General features: G+C 40.5%; 1 protein-coding gene across 2 annotated transcripts in view; it reads right to left on the bottom strand.

Moving 5' to 3' along the window:
• VTI1A (vesicle transport through interaction with t-SNAREs 1A) overlaps positions 1-19482 on the bottom strand; it is a gene marked incomplete at both ends in the record, with an annotated part of 220261 nt that extends 200779 nt beyond the window's left edge. For both annotated transcript variants that reach the window (XM_080693708.1, XM_080693709.1), the window contains 3 exons: positions 5819-5929; positions 9764-9822; positions 19389-19482. In XM_080693708.1, coding sequence (XP_080549834.1) covers positions 5819-5929; positions 9764-9822; positions 19389-19482 — 264 coding nt within the window. The remainder of the gene's footprint in view (positions 1-5818; positions 5930-9763; positions 9823-19388) is intronic.
• Positions 19483-19522: the final 40 nt, after the last annotated feature.

Raw genomic sequence — 19522 nt, 5'->3', positions numbered from 1 at the left:
CTCTAAGCTACTCACCCCCAGAGCCTGCTCTGTACAATCCCCCTTTTTCTTTGAAATAGGGTCTAAGTTGCTGAGGGACATAAGTTATTGCTGAGGCTGGCCTCAACCTGAGATCCTCCTGTCTCAGCCTCTCAAGTACTATAGTTACAGTTAAGTGCTACCATGTCCAGTTAAATGCACAGATATAAAGTATATGTGTGGTATTAAAATGTCATCAGATGAAGGAGGGTGACTAAGAAAGCAGTATCTGGGCTGGGAATGCAGCCCCATGCTAGGGTGCTTGACTAGCATGGACAGGGCCGCAGTACCACAAATACACATACACAGGCAAGGAAGTAACAAAAGCCTGTCTGAAAAATTGCCTTAGGGGATAATAATGAGGAAAAAAAAAGTTGAGATACACTGCATTTTAAGGAAAAACTGAAATCTAGACTTTCAGCAGCAAAGGATCTGTGACACCAAGCACACAAGAACAAAATTACTGATCACATGAACAAGCAAGGGGAGAGGTTTGAAAGCCCAGGAGTCGCCCTGGGCTGATTCAGGAGCACGTGTAAGGAGCTGATGTAGGAGGTCCCTGTGCTAGAAAGGCGACGGTGTTGGGGGAGGAAAAGAGACAGGAATGACCACACCAATAACGGGCTGCCTGGAGCAGGTGCCAGCAGGACACAGCTCAACTAAGTGACTCCACGACGAAGCCCCAGTGACCAGGTGGACGTCCTCGGCAACAGACAAGGAGACAGTAGAGAGAACTCTGAAGAGACTAGTTCTCATGAAATGGAGAGCTACTGTTTAGGGGCTATGGGGAGAGGGGTCCAGTTAGTAGGAAGAATCTGGACTGCAGAGAGGTCTGGGTTGGAGCTGGAACTGAGGAGAGCTGTAGTCACTGGACGAGTGGTGCAGAGACAGTGGGCAGGTACGGAAGTCTGAAGGATCCCGGCATGGAAAGGCCAGCCAGGGAAGGCGGGGGAGCAAGAAAAGGAAACAAGTGGACAGCGAGGAGCCGAGGAGCTGTCCTCTGCTTCTCCCCTGGGTATAAATGCCCCCAAGATCAAAGGGAACAGAAGAACTGCCCACTTGCAGTACTCGTAGGAGGGGAAAGACAACTTCTGCCCTTTTTTTCTTCAAATTTTTTATTTCTAAATATGTATATCACCACAAGAAAGCTACCAAATATCTTTAAAAAGACATTCTCTATTCCTCTTAAAAATGAATTAAATATGCCGGGCATGGCGGCGCACGCTTGTAATCCCCGCACTTGGGAGGCGGAGACAGGCGGATCGTGCAGGTTCAAAGCCAGCCTCGCTGGCTTTAAGAGACACTGTTTCCAAATAAAACATAAAATAGGTCTGGGAGTGTAGCCTGGAGGTAGAAGGGTTCCATCCCCAGTGCCACCAAAAAAAAAAAAAAAAAAAAAGAATTAAATATAAGAAAGAAATCAAAATCAAGACAAAAGAACTAAGTAACGATTTTCTACACTCTATTCAAATACTCACATAGTTTGGTATAGAAAAATGAGGAAAGCTATAAAAAAGAGTCAAAGGACCACTCACAGAGTCAAAGGACCACTCATGGAGCCGGTGTGGCGGCTCTGCCAACAGTCCCAGCTACTCTGGAGGCTGAGGCAGGAGGATCCCTTAAGCCCAGGAGTTTGAACCCAGCCCAGGAAGTGCAGTAGGATCCCATCTCAAAAAGAACAACAGAAAGGGACCGCCTGCTTCTTAAAGTCCTCTGGTGGCTTCCCATCAACCCAGAATGAACACCAAGGTCTTTCCACGGCCCCTACTGCTTTACTGGCTTTCTTCCGCCTCCTCCTCAATCACACATCTCCCTTTATCTTTTACCGTTGCCACAGAGAATTACCTAACAAAAACAAGCCCCATCGCCTCACCCCCAATTCTTTATGCATTTACCCACTTTAATTTCCTTTATAGCATTTATCACTACCTGCAGTTATGTTGTGTATGTGAATATAACATACTGACATATGAGTTTGCTTATCTGTTAACTGTCTTCTCCACTGGATTTTCTCCCCCTGGTATATAAATTCCATGACACTAAGAATTACACCTTGCGTACTACTGTGTTCCAGCACTTAGGCTGTGCCTCTACACCGTAAAGCTACAGAAAGCTTTGCTGAAGGGAATCTAGACTCAGCCTCAGACTCTCGGTTCCATCATGTAGAAATGAGGAGAGTCGTCCCATCTGCTCTACTCTCCATGTAACGAGATGCAATAATGCACGTTCAAGGACTTTATGAGCTCTAAGTCACTGTATGTGAGATTTCCTTACAAAGTAAAAGAAAGTGGTAGCACCAAGTAAACACATACACACATATACTTAGTAACAACCTAGTGGATAAATTTTTTAAGTTCACAGTTGTTGGCTCCCTATTTCTTTATAAAAGAAAATGTAGCAGAAAAGGGAATACTAATTCAAGAATATAATTTTCACATGCCTAAAATAAAATACTCAGTATTAAACTCTTCGGGAAACAAAACAGATTGAACACTGAGATAGATGACATAATAATCCACAGAAGTAAATTAACTTCTGAAAAAATTAAGAATGAGGATTAAAATTAAACTTAGGAGCTGGGCGTGGTGGCGCACACCTGTAATCCCAGCATTTGGGAGGCTGAGACTGGAGGATCATGTTTCGGGAACAGCCTCAGCTACCTAGTGAGGCCCTCTACAACTCAGTGAGACCCGGTTTCAAAATACAGAATAAAAAATAGGGCAGGGGGTGTAGCTCGAAGGTCGAATGCCCCTGGGTTCTACCCCCAGACGCACAAAAAAATAAAATAAAATAAATAAAATAAACTTAGTATTTGGGGCTGCACTGTATCTCCCTCACATTTAGATATTTAAGTCCTAATCCCCAATACTAAGGGTGACTGTATTTGGAGACAGAGTCTTTAAAGAACTCATTAAGTTAAAATGAGATCATTAGTGTGGCTCTTGATTCAGTAGGATCAGTGTACTTTTGAAAAACTGGAATACAGACACAGGTAGAAAAGATAAAAGAAAAGCTGCCTAATAACCGAGGAGAGAGGCCTCGGGAAGAACTGGCATTGCCACAGCTTGACCTCGGACTTCCAGCCTCCAAAGTTCTGGGTAAGCTACCCAGACTGCGGTCTTTTGTTATGTCAGCTCTAGGAAACGAATACATTCAGTGAAAGAACACAGAGGAAAATCTTTAGAAAAGCATACCAAACAATGGACATTAACTTTAGTCTTTTTTTCTTTTTCTTCTCTTTCTTTCTTTCTTTCTTTTTTTTTTTTTTTTTTTTTTTGTGAGTACTGAACTAAAATCCAGGGGTCTTCTAACCTCCAGGGTACATCCCCGGCCCTATTTTATTTTATTTTTCTCTTATTTGGAAATAGGGCCTCATTAAGTTGCTGAGGCTGGTTTTGAATCTGCAATCCTCCTGTCTCCGCCTCCCAAATACTCAGATTACAAGCGTGTGCCACCACACCCAGCGTAGCTAGAATTTTCTAAGTGTAAGATTTTCTAAGTTGGAATTTCCTAAGCATAATTTTCCAAGTGATCTAAGTCGTCAAAGTCTTAACTCACTCGAATGCCCTCTCTGTACTTCATGTTCTTGCTGAGGGAAACCACCCTTTCTTAAAGCAGTTGGAGATGATGTTACCTATTACCCAACATAGACGCTAACTAAGCATTTACATTTATTTTCTGATTTCAGGACTATCATGGATTTCAATTTTTAGAAAATGAATAGAAGCACACGTTAGTAGCCATTTGCATTGGAGTGGCTGTTATGGTTTTGATCTTGGATGTGACCCCAAAGGCTTGGTGGCCAGCCCCTGGCACTACTGAGAGGTGCTGCAACCTTTGGGAGGTGGGGCCTAGGGAAAGGAAGTCAGGTCACCTGGGGCCCTGAAGTATCATCCTTGAAGTATCATCCTCTCTTTGCTTCCTAGCTGCCATGAGACCAACAGCTTCGCTCCACCACACACTCCTTGCCAAGATGTTCTGCTTTGCCACTGCTCCAACCACCCGTGGACTGAAACCTCCGCCAGAGGGAGCCAAAAACGAGTCTTTCCTCCTTATTGCATCAGTTATCTCGGGTTTTTGTTATAGCTACATAAAGCTGAATAACACAGCGAGCCATGCAGCCCATGCTAACTTCTCAGGGAAATACCCACTAAAATTTAAAATAAACACACAGAAGTTCCAACCACTGTCTGCTGGCTCTTGGAGGAATTTCTACTACTAGGCTCACCGCCACAGGCTTAGGGTGGAAAGGTATACAGTACTCAAGAAGGCGTGGCCTCCAAAAGCAAACCACGGGAGGTGGGGAAGGAGATGGAAAGATCTTTATGAGTTCTTGGCCTTCCTGCTGAATGTGGGCCCCAGATTCAGAAACACAGCTCTTAGGACAGCACAGGACTTTTGCTGCTCACAGGCGAGGCTCAGGTCTTTCCTCGTCTGAAGCTTTTTGACTGCGATATGAGATTGGATGTGTTCACTCGGATTCTAGTTACCTATACCAGTCTACCTGAGAGCACCTCATTGCATTGCAGTAACTTCTTAATCCATTTAACATCACAGTGTTTTTGTAAGTATAATTTATCTGTATCTTTATAAATTCCTTTTAATTGTGGTAAAAAGACACATAGCATTAAATTTACCATCATGGCCATTTTTAAGTATGCAGTTCAGTGATGATAAATATATCCACACTATTATAGTTGCTCAACAGAACTTTTCATTTTGCAGAACTGAAAGCCTCTATCCGCACTAATGAATCTCTATTTCCCCGTTACCCCCGTCCCTGGCAACCACCAGTCTACTTTCTGTTTCTATGAATTTGTCTACTCTGGATACCTCACAAGAGTGGAATTAGCCAGTATTTACTTGTCTTTTTGTGACCGACTTACTTCACGCAGCACAGCGTCCTCAGGTTCACCCGGCCATAGCAGGTCAAGATTCCTTTCTTTTTGAGGCTGAATGATATTCACAGCATGTAGAGGCGTTACGCTCATCCATTTCTCAACTGACACACCAGTGGCTTCTGCCTCTAATTGTGAAATGCTGCTATGAACACGAGTGTGCAAATATTTCTCCAAGGCTCCGCTTTCCATCCTTTTTGGATATAACTATGTCCTTTCTACTCTAATTTCTAACTTCTACTCCAATTACTAATTAATTACTTAACAATGTTGACATTATGGCTTTAAATTTATATTCTTAAATTTGCTAGAAACTGGGTGTAGTTGAAACCAGATACGCAGGGGGGAAAAAAGCTATTCTTATGAGGCAATTAATCCAATTCCAGTGATTAATAATAGTTTTTTTATCTTTGGGGTAGAAGGGCATAATACATCTTTTTAAGACTCTAATGAATCTAGAAGGCTTATCTCAGGAAAAAAAACAGACACACATAGAAACATTCCTTCAAAAGTGGGACTATACACTCAGGGGATTCAGAGTCCCTAAGTCTGTCCATGGACCCTGCAGTTTAAAGGCAAGGCACTCTGTAAGGCCAGAAACTGGGTTCTGAAATTCCAGTAAGTGCTAACTGCCAATAAATACTATCCTGGCTCAAAGGACGACATGATTCAGATTAGTGAGTCATGAGTCCAACACCCCGTAAAGTCTATCGTTAGCGAGCTCTACAGGCCCTCTACAGCACTAACCCATGGACACTGAAAGCTGCTGCTTGTCTTCTACACAAGCCCCTGCAGACTATGGACTTGGTACTGATTAAGGCCTGAGGAGGAAACAGTAAAAACACAGGCGAAGATTCAGCTTAAAAATCAGTACGGATGACAGAGGATGGAATGTAACTCACAAAATCTGTTTCGAGTTTTCCCATTTCTTGCTTGTAGCTTCTCATTCTGTTGCTGTACATTCCTCGACTCTGGGGTGGTATCTCTCGGACTTCCAAATCCATCTGTTCAAGCTAGAAAGGGGAGAGAAAGGCGTGATTTAAACCATATGCTCAGTCTTCATATGACCAAATGTTTGGAGCTAAAAGGATTTAATTCCAAATCCTCATTTTACAGTTGAGGAATGAGGCCCATGGTGCTGACTGTTCATGATCAAATAACGCTGGAACTACCTTTGTGCCTAATTTCTGTTTGGTTCAACAAGCATTTACTCCATCCTTCCCAAGCGACACACAGAGTGTCAAGCTGCTGACTCTGTCAGGAGCTTCTTTTAAAACATATGCATTCATCCAAACACTCTCGATCATTTAATTGCAATATCCTTGGGGCAGCCCATCATTCAGTCTGACCTGGTCTGGTCTACTGACCATGCATCTCTGGAATGAGGGGAAAATAAATCACTATTTCCAATGGTTAGCCCATGAAACATCAGGCCAGCCTTAGTCATTTGGTGAAATTTCTTTTAGGAAGTTGTTTCTGATTAGGAAAATCACATACCCAGCAATACGTAATCTCGACCTCCAGCCTCCTGCCTCCTGCCTCCCTTTTATAAACACATGAATGAGGCGTTAAATGGATGCGGTGATATGCCAAATTACCTAGAGCTGGTTGAAATCACGGCAGGGTACTTTTTAACAACCCACCATCAGATAATATTTTGGACATAAAAGTGGCTCAAAAGATGGGCTTTGTAGTGAGACTCCTATGTTCACGTTGTACGCTCCACTGTCTACTAGTCATGGGATCTCACAAAGGCCTCTCAACAACTTCCTGCCTCATTTCTTAAAACACTTTCTTTGCTAGGACAGCTATGAAGATCAAATGAGGAAATTCCTAGAATGTGCTTAAAACAGGTTCTCTTACTTGATGACTACACAGATTACCATTAACTATAGTCATACTGAAGAAGAAATACAGCACGTACTACACACGGGCAGGGGCTTATCTGAATTTCATGTGAAAAACTAAAAATCATTATCAACAAAACATTGGTGCAGGCCATGTCTGAGAAATTTATAGGCAAAAAATTTTGCAATGTTCATTTCCTTTTCAAAGCATTCTAATAGGTTATTTCCAAAAACAAGAGAAGCCTGTCACAAATAAAACTCTTGCTGTCCAGAGTTAGAGACTGAATCATTACAGCAGAACACAGATAAGCCAGATAATCACATTTAATTATCAGACCTCAATTTTTTTTTTTTTTTTTTTTTTTTTTTTGGTGGTACTGGGGTTCCTGGAAGCCCTTCTACCTCCGGGCTACACTCCCAGACCTTTTTTTTTTTTTTTTACATTTTTATTTGGAAACAGGGTCTCCTAAGTCAGCGCGCGCGGCTGGCTTCGAACCTGCACGATCCTCCTGTCTCTGCCTCCCAAGCGCAGGGATTACAAGCGTGCGCCACCACGCCCGGCAACAGACCTCAAATTTTATAAGAAAAAAAGATAATATTAATTGCTTTGATTGCAAGTGACCATTTAAATTGTTCATATGGGCCAACTCAAGTGTGAGATATCAATAAATTCAAGCATTATGTAGCAAGGCAATTATTTACAGCGCTGCTCTGAAATCATCATTAACTTCTTCTTTCTAAGGTGAAAGGGCCTATAAAGGACAATCGCAAAAGTTCATTGAAGTTGAAACCTGACAGTGAAGTACATCTTTAGTATTTACAAAGACATTCAAGGTGAAATTAAAGGTAGGTAACAAAGAAAAAAGAAACATACAACAAACCTTTAAAATAAAACCAGAAATAAAGGCAAGATTTGTTCAATGTTATCACAACAACCACGTGGAAAACGTGATAATTACAAGATGGGTGTTGTCCAAGGAGTAATACAAAGCAATTGCTCAGCAGAAACAGTCTTCATAGTTAAATCAAAAACAAGCTTTTCTACCAGGGTTCTCATCAAAATATCAGTATATGGTAAAACCAACAGTGTACTTAACAACGTCATTAGAACTTAAATATATCAGCTTTCTGACCATTTCAAACAAAGAGAAATATCTATCTTAGACAAAACACCTTAAGTTACTAACAACTAAAGATGTCTGTGAGATCCATGGTAGCGTAGATATGTTCTATACTTCTGTTATTTATTTATTTATTTTATTTATAATTTTGAGGTACTAGGTACTAAATCCAGGGGTATTCTACTTTTGAACTACAACTTCATCCCAGTTTACTTTTTATTTGAATCAGTTGCTGAAGGCCTACATTGCTGAGGCTTCAATCCTCCTTTCTCAGCCTCCCAAGTACTAGGGTTACAGGCATGCACTATACACGTGGCTTCTATACTCCTCGTTATAGTAAAACCTTGGTCAACAGGAGACCAGCTTTTGATCATCATCAAATAAACAGAATATAAGTATATCCAAAGGAAAGCAAATACATCCAAATATCAATTTTGATGCCAAGAAAAAAAAAAGCTGCAAATGGGAACTTAACAGTAAGATAAGAAATCAACTCATGATCTAAAGAACTGACCAAGTATACTATTTGTTTTCCCTATCAACCAGAAGGAAGAACCATCCTGATTGGCTGCTCTGGTATATATATATTAAAAAAAAAAAAAAACACGTCTTTTACAAGAATGCCAAAAGACAGACAGAAGCAATTGAACATAAAAAGAAAAGAAAGTAAAGAAAAAAGTATTTAAAATAAAAAAGAGAGAGAAAAACTTTCAACACAGAGGCCAGAAGTGAAACTGCCCCTGTAGAGGCAGGGACGCCAGCCTATCAGGTCATGAGAGCGGCTAGTAGATCCTAGAGGTGGACCTGATAGGGAATAAAGAACATGGGATATTTGGATGGCTAGAGAACAAGCCAAAACAGAGGATGAGATTATAGACAGCGGCTCTGGGGTCCATGCATTAGCACTCAGATACACAGAGGGAATTTCTACTGTGCCATGAGGAACACAACCTACTCCTTAATGCCCACCAAGGCTGTGGCTCCTCATTACCAGGATGGTCCTGTTAACAGATATTACTAAGTCAAGTAAATTCAGAAGATGCTCCAGAGTGTAGAAGATGCTCTAGAGCCACCACACCTGGAAACTCATAGGGTTTTTGAAAAGGTTAAATATTATACAGTAAGTAATGTCCTTCACACAGTCTCTGGTACCTAATATACCTTTATCAAGCATTAGCTACTTATATCTTTTGTGAGAAAGTATTATGAAGGGATTAAAATTAGACGTTGGCTGTGTTTGTTTGTTTGTTTGATAACGGGACTGAACTCGGGCATTCTACCTCTGAGCTTTGCTCCAATTCCTTTTATTTATTTATTTATTTATTTATTTACTGCAGTACTGGGGATGGAACCTTGGGGCATTGTACCTCTGAGCTACACTCCCAGCCCTGTTATTTTTTTTATTCTTTATTTTGAAACAGGGTCTCACTGAGTTGCAAAAGGCCTTGCTAAGTAGCTGAGGCTGTCCGTGAACCGCCATCCTCCGCTCTCCGTCTCCTGAATGTTGGGATCATAAGCGTGCGCCACCACACCCGGCCTCCCCAATCCCTTTTTTAAAAAAATATGTTTTATTTTGAAACATGGTTTCCCTAAGCTGCTGAGGCTGGCCTCAAACCTTCAATCTCCTGTCTCAGTCTCCAGTAAGAACTGGGACTACAGGCATGCACCACAGTGCCCTGCTAGAGGTTGACATTTAAGGAATCACTTTTTTTAAAAAAAGAATAAAATCTCAAGAAGCTGTTCCTTAAATTTAAAACTTGATGGATTCTGAATAACAAACATATTAATCAATAATGCTTCACATTCCCACAGTATAAACACAGGTGAGAGGCAGCCAGCCCCCTCAAGGGTGTGGTTGGGTCAGTAAGTCTTCACGCACCAGTTCTCTTGCCTCTTCAAGCTGTTTCTCCACATGTGCAACCATTTGTTTCTTCTCATCTGAAACACAAACAATAAATCAAAAAATGCTAAGGATACAAATAATTAATATTCTAAAAATTTGCATTTTTAGATACCATTTTTTTTGTGATCAATCAGATGAGAGAATATAAGGCAATGACCATAATCATTCTTTGGTATAAAAGAAACCACATTAAGCCATATCTCTGAGCGATCTGGAAACTATATATACTACAGAGTAACTAATTGTTGAGAAATACCATATTTTGGGTGGTACTGGAGCTTGAACCCACAGGCATTCTACCTGTGAGATACACCCCAGCTCTAATTAATTTTTGTATTTTGAACCAGAGACTCACTATGTCGTAGAGGGCCTCGCCCTGCTGCTGAAGCTGGTCCTGAGCCCATGATCCTCTAGTTTCAGCCTTGTAATTGCTAGGATTATAGGCATGGGCCATACACCTGGCTGATGCCAGGCATTTTTAAGAGAGACCAAAAATCATTTGGTTCTTTAGGAAAGACTATTTCAACAATAGCAGACTGATGTTGGACTGAGAACTTACAAAGTCATAACTTTAACAAATTAGGAATAAATTATTTGTGAATATAACTTAAAAGTTACATATAAAAACACTTCCTAAAACTGGGCAAGCTTGTCCAATCCTTTGAATATTGTACTTTCAGTCAATTAAGAATGGGGAATTATAGAAAAATATTTGAAGTCTTGGTTACTGATTCCAAGCCCAAAGCCACCATCTTACTAAATGATATGGCATCCTGGACAGAAAACACTTTTTGCTGAGACTCAGCCTATTGGAGCCTTCATCTCTAAAATAAGGATAAAAATATATTTACTAGATTATTTCCCCTCAAAGAAGCTTGATACAGATTAAATCACTTTTAAATTATGAAGTGCTAAGTCTCTTTATATGGCTTATTTAAACTCAATCACAATCAAGTTATAACCTGACCATAATTCCTTTATCTAGGAGAGATGGATACTGGCACATAATTTCAGAAAACCATCTGATAACCTCATTCCAAATCAATCTGCCCATTTGTTAACAAACCTCAGCTAAGTTTTGTGCTAAACAAATTTATCAAGCATCTATAGTCTCTGCCTAGCACCTTCTCTTCTTCAGCGACAGCCCCCCTACCCTGGCAGGCCGGTGGAAAACGCTGTCCCGGAATACATCTCTGCCTTTTCAGTGACAGTGACTTTGAAATGGCAGGCATCCCATCCGAGCTGGACTAACTGTGTAGCTCAACCCCTCCAGTCACACTTGTCTCAGGATGGGGCTGGGGGAGGGTTGCGTATGACCCAAGCAAACCAAGTTTCTAGAATAAAAAGCCAGCCTTTTCCCTTGTCTTGGTTCCAGAGCAGGAGTCCAGAAGCTACTGGCGTCCACTGGTCTTGCTCCAAGGGGAAGGTGAGTTTGCAGTGGTTGAAAATAAAGATGGCATTTAGAAAGAAAGAAAGAGGAGCGATGGCTATAGTGAGCTCCGGCTGCTCAGTAACTGAAAAAGGTTTTACTTGGCTTTGACAGAGTCTGGTTTCTTGTGCCAACAAATTTCTTCCTCTTTATTTAAAACTGTGTTTATGTCACACGGAACCTCATGTGACAGACCAATACAACCGACTAGCAAAGTCGTGAAGGTTGAAATGGGTACATCTACTAGTCGGCTAGTCTTTCAGAAAGAAAGCCAGCTCTATGTGGGACAGCCTTAGCAGAAACTATAACTTTAATAAAATAATAATTAGGTTCTATTGATCCTGTGGGGAGTAGGGTAGCCGTCACAAAAAGTATTTTGTGTATACTATAAGTTTCTCCCTAAGAAAAATACACATTTGGAATTAGAATTCAATCTGATTTTTTTTCCTCCTTGAAAATCAACATATGGCCAGATTAAGTCGTAATATATCCTCACAAGTCTTGTATTCCATTGTGATGTATGACTACAATGCACCAATAAAATATATATATATATATGTATATATATGTATATATTAAAAATAAAATAAAATAAACTTAAAAAAATAAAATAAAACCATAATATATGAGTACATCTTTATTTGCTTCTGGTACACTTTAATCCATCTAACATCTCTACACAGTAGAAAAGCACTGCATTTTTGTGATAGAACAGAATGTAAGACAAGCTCTTCTTGAATCAAGAGTGAAATTATATCTGTACATATTCAAAGAAACATCTTGTTTTCTTAAGGTATTCAGTTGTTGGGGAAAGCCATATCATGGACTTCAGGACTAACATGCCTCCCCTTTCTCACTAACAAAATAAAGAAAAGAGCCTCCCTTGACCCATATTCCTCTTTGCTGCTAATGTCTCTCCTTTATCCACAATCTCCTTGGAAGCAAGGGTGGACAGTCCCCTCCTGCATCTCCCCAACTCCCTGACCTAACTCTCACCCCCACCATTCCACTGAAATAATCCTCACTAGGATCAGTAACCTCTTCTTCATGCAAACTAATTGACGTCCCCGGTTCCTATTTTTACTTAATCTTGAGGCCTCTGAACCTCTGCTTCTCCCACTGTGACTTTCCCCGCTCCTGCCTACCGCGACACCCTGATTTTGTGATTCTTCTAAATGCTCACTTGTGCCTTAGTGTCCTTTTTAGGGTTTCCTCTTTTTAGCCTATTCTTTAACTGTTGGTGTTCTCTGACGTTCAGTCGTTGCTTCTCTTATGGAAATCATCTGTGTTCCTGGGGAATTGCATCTTTTAAGTAATCCTATCACGCATATATGATCTTATAGCTTGTCTTAAATCCCCATGTACTTCCAGGACTCCAAACCTCTAGTCCTAATGCCCATCTCCACTGCGACCACCAGCCAAACTGCTATTCGAACCTCTTTAGGAATTACCTCTTTTCTAACCCAACAAAAGAGCCACCTTCTCTTACTTAAACCAACTATAATTTTCACATAATCCTAATGACTGACCTCTCACAATAACAGGTCTGACTAACCTTTTAGCTTGGGGGCTCTGAGAAGATAGTAAGTACGTTAATCATCTTTATAGTCCTAAAATCTATCAAGGAGCCAACATAATCAGTTTTCAAAAAATGACAGTGAATTAGAGAAATGGCCCAGAACGGTACAAGCATTTGCAAAAGAGTGTCACCAACTGCCCTGGATCCCTGTCTTCGTGTCTGCCCTTTCTCTCTCATTTGATCTTCCTAAAGTGTGGCTTTGATTGGACCTCTTGAGCCTCGCAGTCAAGACTCTCCACAGTCTAGACCCCAGAATCCTTTCCGACTTTATTTCCAACTATAATCTGTCTAGTATTTAATCTGCACACTAGACGAATCTATTCATTAGTGCCTAAACAACTTTCACGTTCTTCTTCTCTAAACCTTTGGTAAGGTGTCATTTATGGTTCTTCAGCTGAATGCAACAGAACTGATTCTGGTTAAGATAAACAAAAAAGAAGAATTTATTAAATAAACACAGGGTGGCTCACAGAAACGCCTGGACACATCTTTGATCCACCTCCATAGGTAGGGGCTCACTAGGCTTACTGAATGGATGATTCAGTCTCAGCATTCATCAACAAATTTGCTACCCACAGAGACACTGAGCAAAAGAAAACGGCATCAGCAAGGATAGGGGCAATTGTTCCCACTTGAAATAGCAACTTTCCCTTCTTGAAAGCAATATTTAAATTGTGATGGGTCAGAATAGTACAACTAGATCATTCCCCACTAAATCGACTTCATGATGGAGCTGTCAGAAATAATGGTGGATCTGAGATCACCTTTGTTTGGCTCTGTACAGGATTCCTCATATGTTCAAGAAAAGAATCACACAGGAGGGAAAGGAGGATGGGCTGGATTAGATGACACTGGAAACATCTACCAACAGTGAGCTTTGGTAACCTTCCCGCAGTATTCTCATGTAATCCTCAGGACAGTTTTCATTCTGCCTACCCCAAACAACACTCTGTTTACATACAGCATGTTCCCAGGAATTAGAGTTTTGTAACTCCCCCACCCCCCCAGGGGCATTTGACCTCCGAGCTACACCCCCTGCCCTAGTTTTTATTCATTATTTTGAAACAGGGTCTCACTGGGTTGCAGAGGGCCTCACTAAGTAGTAGCTGAGGCTGTTCACAAACTGCGATCCTCTGGCCTCAGCCTCCGGAATGCTGGGATTACAAGCGTGCGCCACCATGCCCGGCTAGAGTTTTGTAACTTAAAAGCTACTGTTAATGTGCATGTTTAACATCATCAGTCTACCTTAAAACTACCCTTTGGGGCACGATTATTATCCTAGTCTCAGGCAATGGACAAATTCAGAAAGATTAATTTCAAAGTTCAACAGCTAACTAATGGAAGAGTTGGAATTTCAACAGGGTCTTTTTTTCCTTGACCTCTATATGTACTATATAAAAATTAATATATATATATATATATATATATATATATTTTTTTTTTTTTTTTTTTGGGCAGTACTAGGGATGGAAGGAACTCGGGGTATTCTACCTCCAAGCTACACCCCCAGCCCTATTTTTCATTCTTTACTTTGAAACAGGTTCTCACTGAGTTGCAAAGGGCCTCACTAAGTAGCTGAGGCTGTCCTCAAACCAGGATCCTCCAGTCTCAGTCTCCCAAATGCTAGAATTATAAGCATGCGCCACCAAGCCTGGCTTTTTTTTTTTTTTTTTTTTTTTGGTATATGGGCACACACAAGTTTTAGCATAGTATGATCTTTTTCTCACCTGCTTAATATTACAGAGGTGCTCAGTACTGATAAACACACAAATCTTTACATAGTATGACTCTTTCTCAACCTTTACAGGTGTGTTTATTCAGCAGTGAGCCCTCCCAATAACAAACAGTGAAATTATCAGGGCTTGCTTGGATTTGGTTACTGGTACCTGTCTTGGTAGGGAAACTACTTGGTAGACATTTTTAAATAAACTTAGCAGCAGAAACTATATATTGAGAAGTGTGGAGTCAACAAACTATAGGAGAGACACTTTTTTTTTTTTTTCAGTACTGGGGATGGAACCCAGGGGCATTCTACCTCTGAGATACACCCCAGCCCTATTTTTTTTTATTCTTTATTTTGAAACAGGGTCTCACTTTGCTGCGGTTCACCACAGTAAACAGCTAAGGCTGGCCGCAAACCTGCTATCCTCCTGTCTTGGCCTCCTAAGTACTGGAATTACAATCATGCACCACCACACCTGGCTGGAGAGAAACTTTTTTATGTTAAAGATTTTAAAAATGGATGTAATACTCATACACCATATAATATGTTATGAAATGGTCAATGTTAAAACCATTCTAAAATGATCTGTTTGATGCTGGCTTATTAGAGTTTGAGATGCCAATATTAACCCATGTTTCACTTAATATATATATATATTATTTATTTCACTTAGTTATATATATATATATACATATATATATATATATATATATTTCACATACAATACCTATAGATAGATTTGTATACATGGGTTAATATATATACATGAAGCTGGGCATGGTGGTGCACACTTGTAATCCCAGCATTTGGGAGGCTGAGACCGGAGAATCGCAGTTCAAGGGCAGCCTCAGCTACTTAGTGAGGCCCTCTGCAATTCAGTGAGACCCTGTTTCAAAATAAAGAATAAAAAAATAGGGCAGGGGGTGTAGTGCCCCTGGGTTCCATCCCCAGACCTGCAAAAAAAAGAGAGAGAGAGAGAGAGAGAGAGAGAGAGAGACAGACAGACAGACAGACAGACATGAAGTTGTTTGCTCTGTCAGCCGAGAAGCTCAGAAAGCAATGAATCCATGTAGACATAAGCATGCCTACTGTCATGCCTACCCCTTCCCTCCCTTTCTACAGATGGAAGAGAAAGGCGTAGAGAGGCCAAGAACGTCATCTATGAAGGCACATCTTTCTTCAACAAAAGGAAACTAAGACACCTTGGGAAAATGTCCGATTCTAGGACTGAGACAGGATTTAAACCAGATAATCTTGCAGTTCCTTCAGGCATTAGAAAGTAAGAGAGTTCAAAGCCAAATTCCAATTTCATCTCAAAAGTCCCTCCCCACTCACTTCCCTTCAAATGTAGGTCTTCATCAAGAGAAACTAGTCTCACCTAGGCACAAAAAGGAAGTGAGCTGAGGCCCAAGACTCCTTAAGAACACGATGTGTGAACGTCTGAAGAGCTGCAACAGCAGTGATGTCACTAAAGGGCTAGTTCATCAGTTTCTCTGTGCAAAAACTGTGTCAATGTGGCGCATGCTTTATTTCATTGGATTTTTCTAATTGATGGCTAAAACGCTTACCCCTTCCCTCCCTTTCTACAGATGGAAGAGAAAGGTGTAGCGAGGCCAAGATCATTGTCTGTGAAGGCACATCTACTAAATAGCAGAACTTGGATTCTAAATAGAGCTGACATCAGCAGTCTGAATCTTAACCATGCTGTCATGATGCTTCGTTGGTACATTTCTGACCATAACCACGGAGTAATGGGATTCACATATTCACAATAGACCATGTGAGCAATGGAATAAATAATTGCAAAATGAAACTTTAAGATCCTTCAAGAAGCCTGTTGGATGTAATGGAGCCTCTGCACCTGTGGGAAGCATTCCCCACTTAGGAATTCCTTCCCATCACCAAAGGAAAGGGGACTTCAAAATAAATGATTGCTGTGGTTTCTGCTCATCAATTTTCCTGACTTGTTCACATACCAGTAATCATTAAAAACCAATTTTAAAATACATCATAAAAGTATTAATTAAATAACTCATCTATTTCAAAAGTCCCACTACTAAAATGAGTTAAGATTCAAACACTTTAAGAGTGAAGTTCTTTTATTATTAACAAAAATTACAGAGAAGTCAAATTTCTTCTTTAAAGTTTTAAAATATTCTTCTTTTCTAGTCTCTTTGGAAGTAACACAAATATACTGTATATGAACAGCAGTAAGAAAAGGTCATTTCAATAGATCCTACCTACTTTGCTTCTATTTAAATAAATTGATATGTTGGGAAATGAACTGCTTTAGCTTGAAAATTTGCTCCAATTTTTAACCTTCTTAACTTAAATGAATATAGTTCATCTCCTCTGGGTCAGTCTCAGCCAAGCACCACAACCACTAATGATGCCCAGAGAGAGCTATTATAATTACTTTTAATCATATTGGTTTTTGCCAGTTACATGTAGTAATTTCTGTTAGTCCACAGATAGATACATGAAATTTATAACTACGTGGACAAAAATTTTATCTTCTATTTATCAATTAGATTATAAGATAAGATTACAAAAAGAACACATACAAGTCATTATTAAGAGGGAAAGCAGTGCATTTTAAAGTTACTTAATTATTTCATGTGTGTGTGTGTGTGTGTGTGTGTGTGTGTGTGTGTTACTGGGTATTGAACCCAGGGGCACTCGGCCTCTGAGCAACACCCCTGGCCTTATTTATTTTATTTTTAAAATGTTGAAACATGGCCTTGCTAAATTGCTGAGGCTGGCTGTGAACCTGAGATCCTCCTGTCTCAGCCTTCCAAGTACTAGGATTACATGCATTTCAATTGAAATGTAGCTTCTGGGTTTGGGCATTACATCAAACTAAAATTAAGGAGAAGTGTTGCTATTATTTTTAAGACACTTGAATGTTTCCTTCCATGTGGTAAAAATTGTTACATTAAAATACAGGGAAACTCAGTAGCAATAAAATCTCCTTTTATGGAAACATTTTTTTCAAACTTTGCACCCAGGAATGACTATTACTTTGTAAAACAGTTTCCCAAAAACAAATCTATTAGCCCAAACAAACAAATGTTTCCTTCCACAGAGTAAAACTTGATATTTTAAAATATAAAGAGTAGGAAACCTCAATAGCAACAAAATCTCTTTTTACAGAAACAGTTTCTCTAACTTTATACACAAGGATGGCTATTATGTTGTAAAACAATTTCCTAACAAAAAAGCTATTAGCCCAAACAAACAAATGTTTCTATTGCTGAAAGCATTGCAATTAAAAAAAAAATAAGCAAACTTCCAGCTGAAACCACAGTCCTGGCTCTGGGACTCAATTCAAGGGCAGCAGTCTCCAACAACAATGACAACAAACTCAAGATGATCTTGGGTGGTGGAGAAAAGCAGAACTGAAGAGAAGAGGCGAGGTGGTGCATCACGAAGAATGAGGCCATCAGCTACTTTCCGTAAAATTCGGAGGCAGCAGAGCGTGGCGGTATATATTACCTTGGTTCTCTCCTCTTGCTCCCTTACTTGGACTCATAAACCTCTTTAAGACATCATCCACCTCCTGCAGAACTAACTGGGACTTCAGGAGAGGAGTGGGGTGTAAATTCAGAGGTCCTGGCTTCAAGCAAATATGCCTATTAACAGAAAATAGGTGGGGGAAAGAAAAAGAAGGAAATAAGGGAAGAAAATTATTTATAAATACAAAGTTTGGGGAGAAGAGGGAAAAGGGAAAGAGGAATGACAACTTGGGTCTAGGAGAAATTATGACTGGTATCAAGGACTTTTGACTGACAAGGGAAGGAAGTGAAGCGGCCTTCCTGTCTGCAGAACAACTACCATCCTCTTTATTCTTTTTTTACGCTGCATACTACAGAGCTAACAGTCAAGTCCAGTCTCCGCACGACAAAACTAAACCAAAAAGTAAAAACTTTTCCCATACCTAACAATTCAAATTAAATCTGTACTCAGAGAAAGATAAATCCTAAAACATTATCTTACAAGATAAATAACAAAATATTATATAGTCATTTGCTTGTTCACTTAAACATTTTTCTGAGCCCTTAATGAAGGAGAGGGAAATCAGACACAGGCCCCATCTTCACCCAGTTGACAACCTAGTATAAAAAGTAGTATGTACGAGAACACAAAACCAAATTAAAAAAAAAAAAGAAGGCAGTTTCAGATGGGAGACAAAAATGAGCAAAATTCTCCTGTATCAAGTTTTACATAAAATTGGCTTATAGACCCCCCAGAATGAGAAACAGTAAATGGGGAAGAGGCATGATAAATGTACTAAAGACAGCAGCTAACACACAAGAAAGGGCTTCACAAAGGACTTCACACATGTCAAAGCATTTAATCTTCACCAACAACCCTAAGGAAGAGAGGTACAATTTTCCACCGTTTAACCAAAAATGAAAGTTGAGAGAGATAAGGAGCCACAACTCCTAAGCAGCAGATGGTATTCGAATCAAGGCACCCCAGCTCTTAAATTCTGTTTTGCTGCACATACGAATAAGATGATTAGTAACACTACAACGTTGCTGTATACTGTTCACCTACGATCTTGATACTTTATTTTTCTTTGAACACTGACCATCTTCATATCTTAAAAAAGAAAAAAATAATAATAAGCCACAGAGAAGAAACGTCCCCAAGGTTATACAAGTTGCAAGGCCATGGAGGAGGAATTTGTACTCAGATTCCGAAAGCTTTATTATGGCACGCTACACCTACCCGAGAGTCTCCACCCTGGCCCAAGTCAAGCCCCCTCCCTCCCGGGCCGCCGGCCCCGCCCACTCCCGCGGGCGCGCGCGCCCCCAGCCTCCCGGCTCTCCAGGCCGCCCCCGCCTGGCCGGGACGGGGTTCTCACCGGGCGGAAGTCGGGGGACCCTGGAAATCTTGCTGGTGAGCTCAGCGGTGAGCACCGCGAAATCTTGCTCATAGCCTTCGAAGTCGGATGACATGGCAGCTCCGGAGTGGCCGGGCCGGGCCGGAACCTAGGTC

The sequence above is a fragment of the Muscardinus avellanarius genome, assembly GCF_963383645.1.
Source record: "Muscardinus avellanarius genome assembly, chromosome: 4".
Classification (NCBI taxonomy): domain Eukaryota; kingdom Metazoa; phylum Chordata; class Mammalia; order Rodentia; family Gliridae; genus Muscardinus; species Muscardinus avellanarius.
Note: the sequence above shows the minus strand (reverse complement) of the source record. Positions and strands in the feature narration are given on the sequence as shown.